This window comes from Ambystoma mexicanum, chromosome 3p (genome assembly GCF_040938575.1).
Source record: "Ambystoma mexicanum isolate Mex_15411 chromosome 3p, UKY_AmexF1_1, whole genome shotgun sequence".
In the NCBI taxonomy this organism is placed as follows: Eukaryota; Metazoa; Chordata; class Amphibia; order Caudata; family Ambystomatidae; genus Ambystoma; species Ambystoma mexicanum.
The window spans coordinates 503,257,445-503,276,256 of NC_090925.1; the positions used below are offsets into that span (position 1 = coordinate 503,257,445).

Genomic DNA, 18,812 nt, shown 5'->3' on the forward strand with positions numbered 1-18,812 from the left:
TGGGGTTTCCCAGTTCGTCATGATTTTCCTCTGAAGATCTTTATGAAAGGGCACTACAGGATCCTCCTGTGGACCTTTACCAAGAATATCCGTGAGGTCATCTTGTTAGAAAGCCTGTGAAGGTGTTGACCACCCCATAAATTCTGTGATCCTGGCCACTAAGGCTCTATAGGGGGTTTCAGCATGCTCCCCCGGGTCTGGCCTAGCGAACTCCACCTCAGGGGGAAGTGTCTAACCCACTTGCCTCATGTAAGGAATCATGGAGATCCTTTAAGCTGCGTTCTTCTGAGGATAACTCCTCTTGAACTGGAGTTGCAGGTCCTTGCAACTCCAATGTGTCTTCCTGTTCAGATAGTTCTCCCTCTTCCATAATTGAGGACATAGTTCTCAATTGTTCTGAACTCACAAAGGGTGTGAAACCCATCTCCAAGGCAGAGGGTGCCAAACTTGTAATTGGCCTCGAAAACGTCGATGTCGTCGACGCCGAAGGCTTCGGGTGTGGCGTCGAAAACAAAGGCGGAGGCCTCGAGGACCTCGATAGAATTGGGATTCTGCTCGAGGAAGTCCACAATCTCGACGCCATCGTCATCGAGGACCTGGGGATAGCCACTGGGTGCGTCGCAACCGTGACTTTCCTTGGCGTCGACTCCGGTGTCGAAGATGGCGTAGAGTCGACAGACCCGTGTGTCGAAGGTCCCTTCGACAACGGCGTCGAAGACACCGACCTCGGCGTCGACGGAACCTTCGAAGAAGGTTTCGAGGTCATAGCTTTACTCGAGGGTTCGTGACGCGCCCCAGAAGCTTCCTTCGCCGGGTACTGCGACTCGCAGCGTTTTTGACCTTCGGGTCTTTCGACCAGAGCATCTCTCTCGGCAGTCTTCGAGGGGGTCAAAGGCCGCTTTCTCGTAGACGCTCATCATATTTTTGTGGAATTCCTCCCATTCAGCCCGGGAACTAGGTTTCGTGGGGCAAGGGATTCTCTTAGGAGAAACAGAGGAAGAGGACGACGAAAATGGGGATCTTCGACGTCTCCTCTTCAAGTGCTTCGATCTCGAGGAGTGATGGGACCCACTCCCAGACCTGGAGTGCGAGTGGTGACGAGGAGACGAATGTCTCGACTTCGTCGAGGAAGAAGAAGCTTTTGAAGTCTTACCTTTCTCCAGCTTCCCCCTATGCTCCTTCAGGGCCTTAGCTGTCATGGACATACAATCCTCGCAGTCCGAACAATGGTGTTCAGCTCCCAAACACCACAGACAAACTCTGTGAGAGTCAGTCAGCGACATCTTTTTCCCACAGTCTCGGCATTTTTTGAAGCCGGACCGAGGGGTTGTCGGTTCCGACGAGGAAGCCATCGAGTATGGATCAAATATCTCGAGGTAAATAGGATAAATTCTCTACGAAACTGAGCAACGATATTCCGAGGCACAGAGTAAGCGTGGAAAAACGGAACTGAGCAGCGGACGCTGCGCGTGGCCTTTATAGGCAGGATGACGTCGATACGGTGGCTGTCGAGGGACATCGACTCGGAGGACGTCGACGCGCAGCGCCCTCTAGAGAAAATTTTTCCGAGGCCAGCAAAGCTGGAAGGAGATATCTAAGATAAGGAATACGTCGGAGGACACAATCCCTTCGAAAGGGGTAGACATGAATCCCCCTCCCTCTCAAGACTTGCAACCACCACAGGCATCAGTTTAGTGAAAACCCTTGGGGCGGAGGTCAGTCCGAATGGCAGAACTCGAAATTGATAATGAGAACCGCCAACTGCATACTGGAGTTGGAGGGCCTGAAGGATTTGAGCAAGTGTGACCATCTTGAACTTGTCCTTCCAGAGAAACTTGTTCAGGTATCTCAAATTCCAAGATGGGTCTCAATGCTCCATCCTTCTTGGGTATTCGAAAATAAGGGGAATACTAACCCTTGTTCTTCTCTGCTACAGGCACTGGTTCTATAGCGCCTTTATCTAAACGGGGTTAAAATTCCCTTCACCGCGTCCACCAGGGGGCGCACGGATGAGGCTAACCTCCGAGTGAGCTCTGTGCTCCCTGGTCCCATAAGTGACTTGAACTTGAGCCTCCCTCCCGGTATAACGTGGAGAATCTGCAGTAGGAACCGACCCCCCTCCAAGTGATCGCAAACGCGGAAGAAATCGGGGCAAGGAACCCCCGAGAACTTTGCTGCACAAGTTCCGCCCCCTCGACTGCGGCCTGCTGCCTCCGGAATTGAGAGCTGCATCGAGGTCGCACACCTAGAGGAAAGCACCACGCAGTCTGAGGGGAGGACAACGGCGATTCCACTCTGTGCTGAGCTGGGAGACCCCTGCCTGGAGGGTGCATTGCGAGGGGAGGGATAGCCTCCAGACGACTTACAGCATCGGCGGTCCTACGTGAAGAACACTCGGTGAAGAGTGCGCGCGACCGAACAAACCGTTGGGCAGAGACTCTCGCTGGATTTAGCGGGTACACACAGCGACTGCTTCTCGTCACCCGCGCCTCTCTCGGTGCTGGAGTTGAAACAGTGCACTGTTTAAGAGCGGAAGACTCCTGCGGCCGTGTCTGGCCCCGGCCTTGTGCGGACACCCCGGCCCCGAGGATTGGGACCCTCTTCGCTGTCCGGTCTTGAACTTGATTACCAGACAGCCCCTCCCCCCCGGAAACACTGCAGACATTGGCCCGGGCCCCCGGAGAGCATCTGCAAAGCGATATATCCTTAACTGCATCCACGAGTCCGCGTGAGGCTTCCATGCTGTGGAACTCCCGGCCCGGCAGTGATACGGCCTACTTCACGCAAGTAAGCCACGCGCGTACTCCACCAGCTCCTGTTAGTGTGAATCCTGTCACTCGCTCTGTGTGGCCACGTCGTTTGCTCGGCGTCGGCATATATATGCCTTATTGTATGCTATTTGGGTTACCCGAGAAACATTACGCTCGCCTCTAGCTCCCACGGGCATCAAGGGCTACTGTTTAAGGGAAATACACCAAGCCACTCCGGACTACCTGTATCATGGATTGGGCCCCAGGCATCACCCACGCAGCCCCTCTTATGCCACCCCTCACCCTAAAGAATTACCCACGCGCCTAACCTAGCTCCATCACGTGGAACCAGGGAGCAGACTGACACTCTAGGCAAAAACCCAGTGGAAGCCCCCCGGGAGCCAGGCAGAATCTCCCGCTCAGGGAATTGGGGAGACACCTGTGATCTATTTAGGGGTTCAAGAACGTCTACGGTAGGCTCAGAATGCACCCCTGGAACCAATCTGGGGGCCCAGACCTCAAACGTGTTAACAAACACTTCCAAAGGTGCCCAGCAATCACGGAGGGACAGCTTTTGGTGCATGAATGTGCACTTAATTGGAATGAACTCCTGGAATCATTCTGGAAGCATTTGAAAAGGACACTTATGACAAGCTGCTGCTAAATGACTTGCTAAAGCACTGGAAATAAGGTTTTGACATATTCTTCGAGAGCCATCCGGCTGATCAATTGGACACAAACTCGCACATCTGAATTGTTACCGCTCTCTGGGCTGTGGTTTCACCCGGGCGTCTCCTCAACCTCTCCGAGAGCCCCACAGAGACCAGACTACTCGGCTTACCTTGCCTCTACGAACCTACACTACCGCATAGAGGGTAGTGCCCCCGACTCAAGGGCGTGTGCCTCCTCTATCGCAAGAACTATTCTATGCACGCACGAAACAGGCTTGCCAAATACGCATACACCTCGCCCCCGCTGGCCTCTGATCGGCAAACACCGATGGCGTCAGATCTCAATGGACCTGAGGCTGCTGCCACCAAGGGGGACATTGCAGCATTACTGTCTGAGATAAAGACTCTGGTGTCAACTTGGGAGGAAAGATTGACAAGATTACCCAGAGAATGGACAATTTTGATGAGACTGAAAGGTGTTGAGAGCAATCAAGCGTCCATTGTCACCCTTGAAACCCAAATGGATATGAGGTTACGCAACATTGAGGACAAGGAAGAGAAGATCCGTCTGAAAATTGACGATTTGGAAAACGGGGAAAGAAGGAATAATGTCGATTTTTTGGTATACCGGAGTCCGAGAGAGAAACTGAAAACTCACTCAAGACCACAATACACACATCATAAAAATCCTAATGGCGGATGAAGAGATAGACGAACCCAAAACCGAACGGATCCACAGGGCTGGGGGACCTCCTGGTGGCCCGCGTTCCGTTCTTGCAAAATTCCATCGATATCAGGAACAGGATCCTGATGAAGGCCAGGTCCGGGGACTCAATCACGATGTGTGGTACCCGCATTACCATCTTTCAGGACCTGTCGTCACTCACGCTGGCGTTAAGGCGCCTCTGTAGCCCCCTGACGAAATGGCTCAAGGAGAAGGGCACAAGATATAGGTGGGGTTATCCTTTCTCCCTCACATTTGAACACGGTGGCACGAAAATTGTTTTTGCGGTCCGAGGAGGAGATCAAGGACTGTATCGCGGATATCCTCGGGACGGCATCGGGAGAAGGCAACAGAGGTGAGACTGACCGCCCTGGAATGCATTGGGAACTCCAAGGCCCTAGAAGAAAGAGTAAAAGATTCAAGAAAATACAGACGCCCGAATAACACCCCTGATAACGGAAAATGAGGAGCCTCGTAAATTTGGTGAATCAATGGACTGAATTCCATGAACGAACTCATCGAAGCCAAGCACTTATTGGCACAGACTGACATAATAGCTGCAGAGAAGACAGCGCCCGGCAGCGGCACTCCTCCCTGAAGTAAGGGGGGAAATGATTGAACACCCGAATACCACGCCAGAGGGGACACGTATCGTTATATTCTTGATCACTTTTTTGATGTTATTGTTGAAATATATGACGTTGGGGAGGGAGGGGGAGAAGGGGGATCAAAGATATATTATGATAATATACTTGAATGGGACCGTGAGGAAACGGCCCCACCGGTGGTCCGATACTAGACTCAATATTTCCATCATGGTCGAGACGGACGCCGTCATGCCAAGATTGGCAGACGTTCAGCTCCTGGATTCATCTGAATCCCAGGGACTCAGGAAGGGGGGAATTGGGAGGGAAGGGAGAAGAGTAATTTGGGAACATTAGCAGCACCATCCGAACAAATCCACAATATCAACTCCACGGTGGAATTGAGAGACCACACAACTGTCTGGGCACCGGTAATGAGTGATACCTTAAAAGGACCCAACGATTGCATCAAATGATGAACCCAAAGTGAGAGACTCGCTCAGAGTTGGGTCCATTAATGTGAAAGGCCTGAACTCCCCAACTAAGAGGTCATTGGTCCTCAGGGAGTTTCGCAGTCCAATATTGACATACTTCTACTACAAGAGACTATGTTCGCTAAAGGAGAGGAACGGAGCATCTTGGGGAAGCGGGGAGGCCTGGGGTTCGGGCCCGCTCAGGAAGGGAGGAGTCGGCATTCTACTCAGGAAGGGAATTCAATTCGAAGTGGAGAAGATATGGTCTGATGTTGCGGTTCGTACACTCCTGATAACGGGGAAAATAGCTAAAGTAAAAGTGACTATCGCCACTCTATACGCACCAAACACTGGTCAGAATGCATTCCTCCAGAAAACGATCCCCAAAATAATGCTAGAGGCCACGGGACATGTAATACTGGGAGGAGACTTCAACCAGTGGGCTGATCCAGATATGGATTGGAAACCAGGCAACCCCGAAACAAGAACTCAAAATAAAAGTGGACGCACCGAACTCGCTGAGATGATGGACCTTTATGACATGAAGGATGTGTGGAGAATCATGCATCCTAGAGCAACTGGATATACCTTCTACTCGAACACCCATCACACACTAACACGTATTGACTACATATACCTCACAAGCGATCTCGCATCCACTGCCCAACACTCTAATATCATACCGATAACCTGGTCAGACCACGACATGGTAATAGTAGATATCTCCTGGGCTGACCTACCTGTTGTGGGAGGGAAGTGGAGATGTAACGAGACCCTCTGGAAGGACCGGGTCTTTAAGTTGGCTATGGAGACCAAAATTGATGAATATTTTAAAATAAACGACAGAGAGGTTTCCAAACAAATGGTCTGGGAAGCGAGGTGTCTTAATACAAGAAGGATCCTCCAAGAAGAGAGCGCGGAAGATCATAGAGCAAAGGTTACGGACCGAAATAGGGCATATAGAGTAAGAAATGAGGAAGGACCCTATGGTAGACCCTGGAAAAATGAAAACAGCCCAACAAAAAAAAGGGATGAACTACGACTCCTAGAACACAACCAAATTGTACGTAAATTGCAGTTCCTAAAACAGAAATTCTATGAGAAAGGAGATAAAGCCGACGCCCTATTGGCTGCCAGACTTAGGGAACAAAGAGCGGAACGCAAGGTGAAACCAATAATTGACTCTTCCCCTCCCCATCCCTGAATCCTTCGCTAATTTCTATGAAAAGCTTTACACCTCCGACATAACTGGATAGAACCTCGTACCTATCATCAATCACTATGCCCACAATAATGGACACAGAGACTGAGCTACTCGATTCCCCAATCACTGAACTTGAGATACAGGACGCAATCAAAAGGCTAACACTGGGCAAATCCCCGGGGGGAGGATGGCTACACTGCCTGTTTCTATAAAACATTTGCTAGGCAATTGACACCCTTCCTATCGGAATTATTTAACGAACTTCTAGATACCGGTGTGGCCCCAGACTCCTTTAAAAGGGCTTTGATAACAGTGATTCCCAAAGAGGGGAGGGACCCCAGAAATTATGGATCATACCGTCCTATTTCCCTTCGTAACCGTGACACTAAAATCTATGCAAGGGTACTGGCAGCCAGACTAGAGATGCTGGTACCTCGTCTGATCCACTCAGATCAAGTTGGGTTTATACTTGGGAAGCAGGGGGCTGACTCCATGCGCAAAACTCTACACTTTGTCCATGTGTCTCACAATCTCCCTAATGACCCAGTTCTAGTGTCAATTTGCGCAGAAAAAGCCTTTGATAGGGTAGAGTGGGAATTCCTGGGTGCAGTCCCCCAAAAGGTTGGAATAGGCCCCAAAGCCAGAAAGGGCATACAAGCGATATACACGTCCCCTTTGGCATCGATATTTGTAAATGAGGAATACTCCCGATGGTTCAAACTGAAGCGTGGGACTAGACAGGGATGCCCCCTTTCTGCAATTCTATTTGCACTCTCGTTGGAACCCCTGGCACAAAAAATGAGAGCCGACCCTGCGATAGAGGGGATCAGGCTAGGCCCGGAAGAATATAAAATAGCACTATATGCTGATGACATTCTTCTCCATTTAACCAACCCCTCCAAGTCCATTCCTCACGCTCTTAGATAAATGGATGAACATTGCCAATTCTCAGGCTTCAAAGTAAATAAGGCAAAGTCCATCCTGTTCCCCTTCAGGGAACTCCAGAAGAGAATGACGCTAGGTTCCTCCCGCTAGACCTTAAGAGGGAGCATCTCGCACTCCAATATCTAGGCATACAAATTACTAAAACCCTAAACGAACTGTTCGAAGCAAACTTCCCTCCACTCCGCCATCGATTCGCAAATGACCTCAAGAAATGGAGTAAACTCACTATCTCCTGGCTTGCCGAATTAACGCGGTCAAGATGGTATGCCTTCCCCGCTTCCTGTATCCCTTCCAAATGCTGCCAATTGAGATACCAAAAGAGTTCTTTACTGAAGCGAAAAATATGATGAGATTCATATGGCAGGGGAAGAAACCGAGAATTTCATATACTAAATTGACGCTCCCCAAGGATAAGGGGGGGGGAGGGGGGGGTTGGGCCACCCGACTTGAGAACTTATTACAAAGCAGCCCAGTTGCGCGTCTTAATCCCACATTTGAGAGATCATCATGACCTTCAATGGGTGCAAATGGATAATTACTACCTGCCCCGGCCACAGTATCAGAATGGCTATGGACCCCGCACAAAAGGGTGCTAAGGAAAATTAAAGGTCATCCAATACTGAGCACCATATGGAGTATATGGCGTGCAGGCAAAGAAATGCGCATCACCACCACCTCGCCGTCTCCACTCAGTCACTTATGGTCACCCGACATAAATAACCATATACCCGACGTGGGCAGATACCAATCATGGTATGAAGCAGGCTTGGAGAGAGTGGGACAGCTTCAGAGGAAAGATTCATTTATCACTTTGCCGGAATTGACCGAAGCATTGGGTATAGGCCCCCTATCCACTTTCCAGTATATTCAACTCAAAGGAGTCCTAACGAAAGCGGAATGGAAAGACAAATTGAACAGAGAATTGACTCCTTTCGAGAAGATCCTAGACTCTAAATCAGAAATGAAAGGTCTCATATCTGTAATGTATCAGGAATTCATAGCATAGGGAAATGGATCCACGGAATCTCTGAGGTCAAGATGGGGAAAAGACTTTGGGAAGAAATACAACCTGAACAATGGGATAGAATGTACAGAGCGGCATCCAAAACATCAATATCCTGCCAATATAAGCTTCACGCCATCAAACTCCTGCATAGATGGCATTATGATCCCCTCGGGCTAACCAAAATGTCCCAAACAATAAACCCAGCATTTTGGAGGAAGTGTGGTCACACAGCCAATTATTGGCATATGTGGTGGGGCTGCCCATGTATTAAAGTGTTCTGGAGCGAAGTCCTGGGATGGATCAAGGAAATGCATCCAAAGAGACGCTGACCCCTACTTAATACTTTTCGGCTTGGAAAGGGATGAAGACGATTGACCAGAGTAAAGGGCTTGACCCCTCATCTGCTACTAGCGGCAAGGGCGGTTTTGGTGATCAAATGGAAATCCGCCGTGGTGCCCGAAAAGAACAAATGGATCGCCCTAGACACAAATATTTACTTATTGGAAACCATAGCTGCTTCCCTACACGGCAAAGCCGCTCAATGTGAAACCCTATGGATGGACTTTAAAAATAAGCACCTAACAATGGATCACGATTCCCAGTCAGAGGACCCTGAAGGACCCTGATGATCGTGCAGAACCCAGTCAGCAACACTGGACGAGTTCCTGAAACGAGTGCTCATTGCACGCCCAGACACCGGAGATATGACTATTGTTCTTTGGATGTTCCTATGCTTCAACAGCAAATACCGGATGTGTGCTAGAACAAGGAAGGGAGGGGGGATGGGGGAGGGTTAAATTCTTTTAGTTATGGTAAGGACACCTCAAATTATGACCGGAGACAAATGATTCTAACCTTCTCATGGTATAATGTGCTTCGCAATTGACATACAACTGAAGGTTGCTAATAGTATATTGTATGATGTGCACCTTATCTTTTTGTTACTGTTATTTCTTTTAGTTTGTGTCAAAACTAATAAAACCAAATAAAAAATAAAAAGAATTCCTTCACAAGTATCAGATCTGGAATCCTCAAAGAGTGGTTCCCCGGTGGATTGTTCCGAGGTCTCTGTATAAAGTAAGGCAGTAACAGTGGGCTATGGTTTACAAGGCCCAAGCATCTGAAGTAATGTCTCGCCATTCTTATAGATGCTGAGACAATCTGCCCCCCACTGGTGAAGTGTAACTCAAGACCTCAGAGAGGTTTTGAGGCAGCTGATGCAGCGGCAGATAGTAACAAAGCCCCTGCTTGAGCTGGCTTAGCACCCCTTCCTCGTCCACCACAAGGTAATCTTTTGCCCCCTTGACTGGCCATTCCTCCGGCCCTTCAAACTGAGTAGTAGTAGCAAAAAGAACTACCCTCCTGCCCCCAAATATTGTCCACTAGGTCGAAAAGGCAGACGTTACCTAATAGTGGCACCTAAAGATTTGGCTGCCACCTTCGAGGTCTGCAAATTGTTGCCAAAAAGGCAAGACCTGTCGGAGATCATGTTGAGAAGTCTGGACTGCACATCCGGTGCAAACCCTGACTTCAGCAAACACGCAAACCTGCGCATAATGGTGCTGGTAGCCATGGCTCTGCTGATGCCATAAGCAGAATTCAAACCTGACTGTAGAGACTCGCACATGGCTTCTTTGCCGTCTCTAACTATGGCTAAGAACCAGTCTCTTTCATCCCCCTCGGGAATATGCTCTGCCACCATGGAAGGCACATGTGGAGTTGGCAGATTCGAATGCCATATTCCTGCGGAAAATACCTTCCTTGCCCATATCATCCATCTACTCGTTTGTCATCCCTATCTGGAGGGATGGTAGGGCAAGCCTCTTGCTTAGACGTTGCAGCAGCTGCCTGCACCACCAGACTCTCTGGAGTGGGATGTTTCGACCGGTAGTCTGGGTCACTACTGGAAGGGCGGTACTACTTGGTCAAGTTCTTAACAGCCAGATTGGTTTCCGGTGATCCCAAGTTTGTCGCCAACCTTTTCTGCAAAGCAACATGAAATTGTAATATGGGATCTGACTGAGGACCTTTATCCAAGATGTCCGTTAGATCATCTTGTTCGAATGGCAATGGAGCTCTACTCCACCCATGTAGTCCGCTAGCTTAGACATGACTTGTCTGTAGGATGCATCGGCATGCTCCCCAGTCTCTGGTCTCCCAAGCTCAAACTCAGGTGAGGTATCCACCCTACTTGCAGACTGCAGGTTATCATAAATGTCCCTCAACCTCAACTCCTCTGCAATAAAACTCAGGTACATTAGGTGCACTAATTTAGAGGCCAAATGGAGCCTCCTCATCTGACTGCTCATTCTCTTCATAAATGGAAGGACTTAAAATATTCTTTCCTGGGTAGTGGTACATATGTTTTCTCAGGAATGAGGGATTTTGCAAATAATGGGTTAGACAGTGGAAGAGTGGCTGAAACTTTCTTAATTGGCGCCATAGATTTTACTGCATCGATGGTGCAGCTAACGCCGACGTCAACGTCGAGGGTATGGCTGTCGTCGAAGGTGTCGATGGCGTTGACGACCTCAATTTATGCTTCTCGCTCGACTGATCCTTCGATGAGACTTCATCGCATCGAGGCCTGGCGGCTCTCGATGCAGATCGGGCCTTCGTCCAAGGCTCTAAGGTGTGCAGGATTTAGGTCAAGCCATTTCCTTCCCAGCTTCTTTCGAAGGCTCGGTAGGAGCATGACTTGGAGGCTTTTGTTTTTCAAATATTTTAAGCATCTCTGCTCTGAAGGCCTCCCACTCAGCCGGAGTGGACTTTTTGGTTGGGCAAGAAACCCTCTCTGGGGAAGCGTTGACGAAGTCGACCTATGATGCCTTCTCTTCGACTTTGAGGATGAAGAAGAGTGATGGGAGCCACTCCTCGATCTCGACCGCTTGGCCTCTTCCTCCGAGGAGAGGCACCTCTCGACTCGGTCGAAGGTTTCTTGGTCGGGGTAGGAGATTTAGGGATTCGAGCTACCTTCAACTTCCACTTAAGTTCCTTCAAAGCCAGTGAAAAAGAGCAACTGTCGGTAGACAGGTAAGCCTCAATGGCGGATAAATATGTTCAGCATGATAAGACATGGATGCCAGAGGCTGCAAGGTCAGATACAAAAGACAAGACCCTGTCAATAGAAGCCTGTGTGGGGTCAAGCTCCTTGGCTAGACACCAATGACTGAACCGGAGCGAGTATAGCGGGCTCGTAGAGGGCTTACGTGCCTCTTTAATTATACGCATGTTATCCTCAGAGAGGTTGAACTGCTCTAATGATCGGTACTCGGGTACCAGGTCGCCAAGCTGAAGTATTGTGGGGAGGGGTGCCACAACTGGTGATTGCTCTGGTGAAGGTGGTCATAAATCTGTGGCAACCCGATCAGATAGCACACCGAGAGGTGCTGCAGTTCCGAAAACCAGAACCTGGCTAGCCATCAAGGAGCTATGAAGTGGAGAGTGCAATTGGAGGCACTCCCGAGTTTCCAAAGCGACCGATGAATCAGTGCCAAATGAGGAAAGGCATAGGCTTTCATGTTGTCCCATGGGATCTCAAGAGCACCCCCGAGGAAGACACTCCGAGCCCACCCCTGGAAGCATAAAGCGGAAGGTTGTGGTTTGATGAGGTCGCAAAAAGGTCCACCGCTGGAGAACACCCTTGCTGGAAGATCTTGGTGAGAACATCGTTGTTCACCTCCCACTAGTAACTCGCAGCGGATTGGCAACTGAGGGAGTCTGCGGCCACATTGATGTGACCTGGAATGTGCACAGCTTCAAGCCAGACATTGTGTTGGATAGCCCAATTCCAAATTTGGATAGCAAGGTCCACCAGAGGAGACTTGGTGCCTACCCCCACTTCCCCCCCCGTTTATTGATGTAGAACATCGCTACGGAATTGTCTGTGTGAATTTGAACCGCACTCTAGGCGATAGAGTGTTGAAAAGCCTTGAGCGCCAGAAAAAACACCAGGAGCTCTAGGTAATTGATATGGCACCGCATGTCGTCAAGCGTCCACAAATCATACACCGCAAGGTGATGCAGTGTAGCTCCCACCCCAGAAGGGAGAAGTCCGTCATAACCGTTGCTTGTAGGCATGGCCCCTCGAAGGAGGTCCCCACTGAAAGTTTGTTGGCGGAAGACCACCATTGGAGATCTGCCGTCATACTGGATGTGACTGGAATCATCTTGGAGTTTAGATCCGTAGCCTGTGACCAGCAGCTCTGAAGAGCAAGCCGAGGGCGCCTCATTTTCAGGCATACTAGAGGTAGAGCTAACATGCAAGAGGCCATGAGGGAAGAGTTGGCACGTGGTTGAAAGGTCCGCAATCTTGTCCTCTGTCAGCATCTCTCTGGTACGGACGTATGTCAACGGAAACGCAGAAAGACCATCATTGACGATTTCCGCTAGTTCACCAACAGCCCAAGATGGAACAGGAGATGAAAGAATGACTGAAGATTGGCCATAGCGATTTGTGGGCAAGGAGTGCGTAGGAGCCAATTGTCCAAGTACGGATATACATGAGCTCCCTGCAGTCTGAGGAATGCTGCGATGACTGACATCTTCACAAAGACACACAGTGACGAGCTGAGACCAAACGGAAGCACACAATACTGTTCCATTCTCACAGAGAACCGCAGATATTTTCGATGTGGGCACCAGATCAGAATATGCATGTAGGCATCCTGAAGGTCTACTACGCTGAGACAATCGCACTTGCGGAGAGAGGACCTTATCTGGCTGGGTGTAATCATCTTGAATTTTTCCTGGGGCAGAAAGAGATTGAACTTTCAGAGTTTGAGAATAGTGTGCAGGCCCGCCTGGTTGGCTTTGGGCACTGTAAACAGAAGGGAGTAGTAGCCCTACCCTTACTCCCACAAGGGAACAGGTTCCACTGTTCTGAGATCTAGAAGTTACTGTACCTCGGCTCTGAGGGAGAGCAACCCAGTCTGCTGGAGAGGAGGGTGAGAGGGTGGGGTAGGGCCAAGCAGAAGCCAGCTCGAGCGACAGACAAACCCCATCCGTCTTTTGCGATGGTCTGCCACACCTCTAGATGAGACGAAATTCATCCTCCCACTGGAGTCTTGTCCGACCAAAGGAAAACATAATTTAGATATTTTATCGGCAGGGAGACTACCTGTTGCTGAAGAGGCTGTTGACCGAGAGAGAAACCGGCCACCTTGCCTTTGCTGCTTAAGGCGAGGGCAACCAGTGGGAGCCTCTGCCCGGTGCGCACGGCAGTCCTGAAAGCCTCTGAAACCAGAGAAGGACCTGGTTTGAGACCCCAACCTCTGAGTATAGGGGGCCTTTGCTGGTGTTTTGGCAAGGACCGAAAATGATTTGGCAGTTTGGGTGCTTGCATTGGTTTTGTTAAGTTACAAGTCAGTGCAGTGGAACAGTTCCTTACCCTCGAAAGGGAGATCAAGCACCTTGTCCTGAACTTCCTTCGAAAACTTTGTAGCATGCAGCCACAATTAGCGGGAGAGGTCTACTCCGACCATAAGGCCCTGAGTGGAGGTGTCAATATGATGGGCTGCAGGATCCAGAAGATCCTGCGCCAGAACTCTGGCATCAGATAAGCCGCCCTTAAAGTCTTCGAGTCTTATCAGGAGGAGCACAATCCTGAAACTCGGCGAGCTCCATTCGCAGCCGCCAGGATAAGCTCGGTATTAGCCTGATGCAGCTGAAGAGCCGAATTAGAAAATAACTTTTTCCCCAATGGTGTTAAGAAGCGTATCCTCCTTGGAAAGGATATGAGATGCTGCAGTGGAGGATGTAGAGACCGGCTTCAAGTGGAGCATAGCGGCTACCACCACTGTCGATGAGGGGAGTGGACACGCAGGCAAGGAGGCAAGGCGCATGTAGCTTGTAGCAAGCGTCTATTTTCTTGTTTAGATTTTGCCCGGAATTAGGTCTTTCCCAGACCTTATGGGCTTTGGCTAGGACGTCCTTATGAAGGAACAGGCCAGTGCACTACTGTGTCGACATAGTAAAGGATCCAGAAAGTACCCATTCTTGTCGGGGGCTCGGATATTGGAAAGTCTAGCAATGCCATCGTAACAACACGGCCGTGAAAGGCTCTAATAGAGCGGGCAGGTCATCAATGTCTTGGTCCACCTGGTCCTCATCCAATGAGGCTGGAGCAGAAGTCTGAACCGCAGCACATGGCGCCTCAGGCCCGAAGGCACGGTTGACTGTGCAACAGGAGTCTTTTCCACAGGGGAAAGTGAAGGCAGTGGAGGAGTAGGCCCCACAGAAAGTTGGGGAGGAGGTGGCACTACTGGGACCTACGTAGGCACTGCCGGAGCAGGGGCCGGTTCAGGCGGTTTATGATACATTTCCTTAAATAAATCCTAAAGTACGCCTTCATGGGATCAGAATGCAAAAGCGTCTGAAACCTGCCAAAAATGCATCCTCAGACGAAGGTCTAGGCGCTGGAGTGGGTAGAGGCCGCTCGGAAGATGCATACTCTCAGGATCGCAAAGGGGATAATCCTCCACCAACTGGATCCACGTAAATGAAAGGCACGGACGTAGGAGGGAGCGAGACTGTACGAGTCCGAGCACACCAATCCATTGGAGGGCGGAACAGGTTCTTGTTATTCACAAAAGGTGGAAACGGCTGCTCTGCCCCAAAAACAGGCTCCTCGGTACCAACCATGGTGAACGTTGGTGTAAGAGGTAGTCAAAATGGATGCCGTGGACCACAAGGGTTCGACTCAACGCCTGAGGCAAACTGCATCACAGGTGTAAGTGGCAAGGAACCTCTGAAGTGCCGGTAATAGCAGATGAGTGTGTTTGAGACACCTTAGAGACTGCTGATGAATTAGCCCCAAGTGAGGGAACCTCGGCACAGCCAGTACTTGAAGAATTATTCTATTTAGCCGTCTTCTTTGCCCAGTCAGCTGGATCAGTTCAACCACAGGTCTCAGTGTGGGAAGGCTTAGAGTCACCCCCTGAAGCCAGAAGCCTCAAAGGGGGCCCTCAATCTTGCTGGTCTTATATATAGCCCCAAGAAGGGGAACCTCAGCGATAACCCAAGTATGTTTAGTCACCTTGACAGGGACCTCGAGCGGAGGCTCAGTACACTTATTTCCAGATGTGAAAACCTCAGGGCTGACCCCGCTGACAACAGCCCCAGAAGTACCTGGCCTAACTTTAGCCCCCAAAGGAGGAACCTCGGATGATTCTGGTTTTGGCAGCCCCTTTGCAGGAGTCTTTGGAGGAAACTCTGGAGCGCCAATTAGACCCCTTTAAGGACACCTCAGGGAGATCCCTGGTAATAGAGATTCTTGAGCCCCTCCAGGACACAGAAGACCCTTGGAAGGATTCCCCCCCCGGCAGGGTGCCCTAAAAAAGGAACAAACTTCCTGACCGTTTCCTTTTTTCTTCAATGAACTGCTGTAAATGTGGTGGAGGAACGCAATGAAACACCTCCTCCAACCTGACAAGCCGACGCTGGAGTGCCCGGACAGACAGGGGATCGCATTAGAAGCATGCATACAAATAAAAGGACAGGAAAGGTAATTTGATGCTTTAAAGTGCTCCGGTTCTGCCCTGAAGGACGAAATGTTCCACAATTATGGAGGAAAGGGGACGGGACATAGTAAGGGGGTAAGCTGAGCTGTGGGGGCAACAGAAGAGCTGTGATTTCATTGAACAGGGTAATTTAAATCACTGACTGTGCTTCGCAAGTGCCAAGTTAAGTAGCAAACCAACAGGATTGGATGGTAAATTGCTATGCAACACTGCTCATTTTATTTCTTGAAACGTCCATGAAAAACAAAAAACTTTGGCAACCCACTATATTTATTCTAAAGAGCTTTGTTTAGCATCCAGAGCCCATCCCGAATCCCCGCCACCCACCCATACTCCTAAGTTTTAAAAACGAATCACCACCCGACTACGGCATAGTGGAACACTCAATCCTAAAAAAATAGCTACATGACACCACACCCTTCACAACACAAAATGTCACTGGACGCTCTGGTATGACGTGCTAAACTAGCAGTTATGTGCTTCCTTTCTTTGCTGGATTTACTCACCCATAGGGACACTCATCACAAGTGATCTATGGAGTCTGAAAAGTGACCAGAGCGCCCAAGCGCTCCCACTGTTTGCTCTAATCCTTCATCAAAAAAATAAAACTAACAGAGTACACATATTGCAGAATAAGTTCAAGGCCAACTCAAATTGACAGATGAGTATGATTTCATATTTGTAACAGGAAACTGGTCAACTAAAAAGGGAACACTTGTAGAAAAACTCACCAGAACAACCATTGCCATGCAGCTCCAGCATCAACAGACCCATTCACTCAGGCTTTTCTACTCTTGCAAAAGGGGCCAATGCACTGCAAGCACCTGGATCATCAAGCATCTCTCAGTGCATTAAAGAGTAAATATGAATGGAAAGCTCCACCTTTGTAACAAGAGCAGTCAACTGCAAAATTTAAGATCCCTGCTGTTCATCGTAACTTGCATAAAGTCTCCCAGAATTATCCAATGGCAAAAGCGTTTTTGTTTCCTTTCCCAACAGATCGACAGGCACATCTACCGAATGAAGATTTATCTACAAGTCACCTGCACAACCAACCATTCCATTTGTCTCTAATAGGACAACCACAAAGTTGTCAATGGGCAAACCACTTTAAACACAATGACTCAAACGAAAAACTTGCTTTTATGTACATGCACTATTTAATGGAAAGAGACAAAGCCCACTGACAATTTCAGATAAAAGCCCGAAAGTTAAGATGGGGAGCCCCTGTGAATGGAAAAATGTACAGAACCAGCAGTGCTGGTGCAGCTGTTTACCCTTCTCTCAGAGAAAAGGGGAAAACCAGACAGTAATCAGATCCTCGCCCAAACTTGTGTCCATGGGCACATCACAAAAACCACAGAAGCAGCAGAAAAATATATGCACAGAGCTAACGCAGGGCCTGGAAAGAATCAAGAGGAAGGTCAAGGATAATAGCCGGACCAGAATGTGTGCCCCTAGCAGAACTGGTGAGATCATACATAAGGATACAAGAGAAAGTGTTCACTTTCCCTAGGTCTAAAGTAGGGCTTTTAAACCTTTGCCTATCCAGATGTTTTGGATTACAACTCCCACTAGCCCTCGCCAAAGTGGCAATGGTGCAGTAACACGGGCTGTTTTCCAAAACATCTCAGCTTCCTTGTAGTGTAACTTCAGATTCCCATTTCAGTCTATAACACAATGCAAGAATGCTAGACGGGCACTGCACCCAAATACCTCGAGACTGAATATAACAGTACAACCACAGGTGCACCCGACTCTTGCCTCATGCCAACATCTTGAAGGTCCCATGGATATAGTGCAATGGACAGGAGGACAGACCTTTCTCTCCAATACTCTTGGCAGTTGAACAATCCATCCTTCTGAAATTCTATCCCTCCCTTCAATATTGTACTTAAAATTCACCCTCAAGACACACATCACCCCACCCCAAACACTCCACCTTTAGTCTCTCTTTCACCCATATCTGGGAAGCTATCCACTCTTCCTCTTGCCTATACATTAAGTTGGGCAACAATTATTTTTATAATTGCAGTGGAAATTATTATAACCTGGGCAAAATCTTGCAGGAAGCACAAGAGAAAACCGGATACTTTATCAGAGTCTGCAACAATGACACTCCTGCCACTTGCACCCTACAATAAGCTCCCCCTCTACGACATCACCAGGGTCACATGTTTACCATCACAGGCACCACAAAAGAAAGATAAACATTCATGTCTGTGTATTCCCTTGTATGAGCATGAAGTTTTTATTTTGGGATTGCACATTTTGTACTTATTAGATACTCACAGTAAGGCTTTCCAATTTTAACAATCGAACTGTATAATAGGATTTAATATCTTCGGAAATCAAGGTTAATTTAAGGTTTGTATCATCAAATACCATTTCTTTTTCTTCTTTCACTGGCCAATACTGGGCACATTTTATCTAAAGAAGACAATATGTAGGCACAACGTTAGGCACATAATTGTATTTCCAAACTGCATGTATAACTGGTTAAACAATCAAACAGAAGCAATAAGCGGAATGCAAAAGGGACGTTTTACAGCAATTTTTTCCCATAAAAATCATTAAAATGGAAGCGTCCTGAAAGTTGTATAAGACAGTGTAATTTAGCGATCTTAGTTATGGACACACATTAAAACATTTGGTGAAAGTAGAATGAAGCAGATTATTATCTCGACAGCCACACAGTGTACATTTCAATGCTATAGATTAAGATTAAGTGGAGTGTGCATATACATTTACCCCAGTAACTAAATCTAAGATTGCAGTGCTACTCAAATACCATAATCATATTTTCCTTGGATCTTCAAAATATAGGACTATGCATATCTTCTGATTTAGTCGCCTGAGAACAGCAAGATTATCAGAAGTGTGAAATGTTGACGCGGGGAGAGGAATCCGCACTACCCCACTGTATAATTACCAG

At 48.5% G+C, this 18,812-nt stretch overlaps 1 protein-coding gene across 2 annotated transcripts in view; it reads right to left on the minus strand.

Moving 5' to 3' along the window:
- PTPN1 (protein tyrosine phosphatase non-receptor type 1) overlaps nucleotides 1-18,812 on the minus strand; it is an 894,220-nt gene that overhangs the window by 386,950 nt on the left and 488,458 nt on the right. For both annotated transcript variants that reach the window (XM_069651172.1, XM_069651173.1), the window contains one exon: nucleotides 18,170-18,307. In XM_069651172.1, the coding sequence (XP_069507273.1) occupies nucleotides 18,170-18,307 (138 nt within the window). The remainder of the gene's footprint in view (nucleotides 1-18,169; nucleotides 18,308-18,812) is intronic.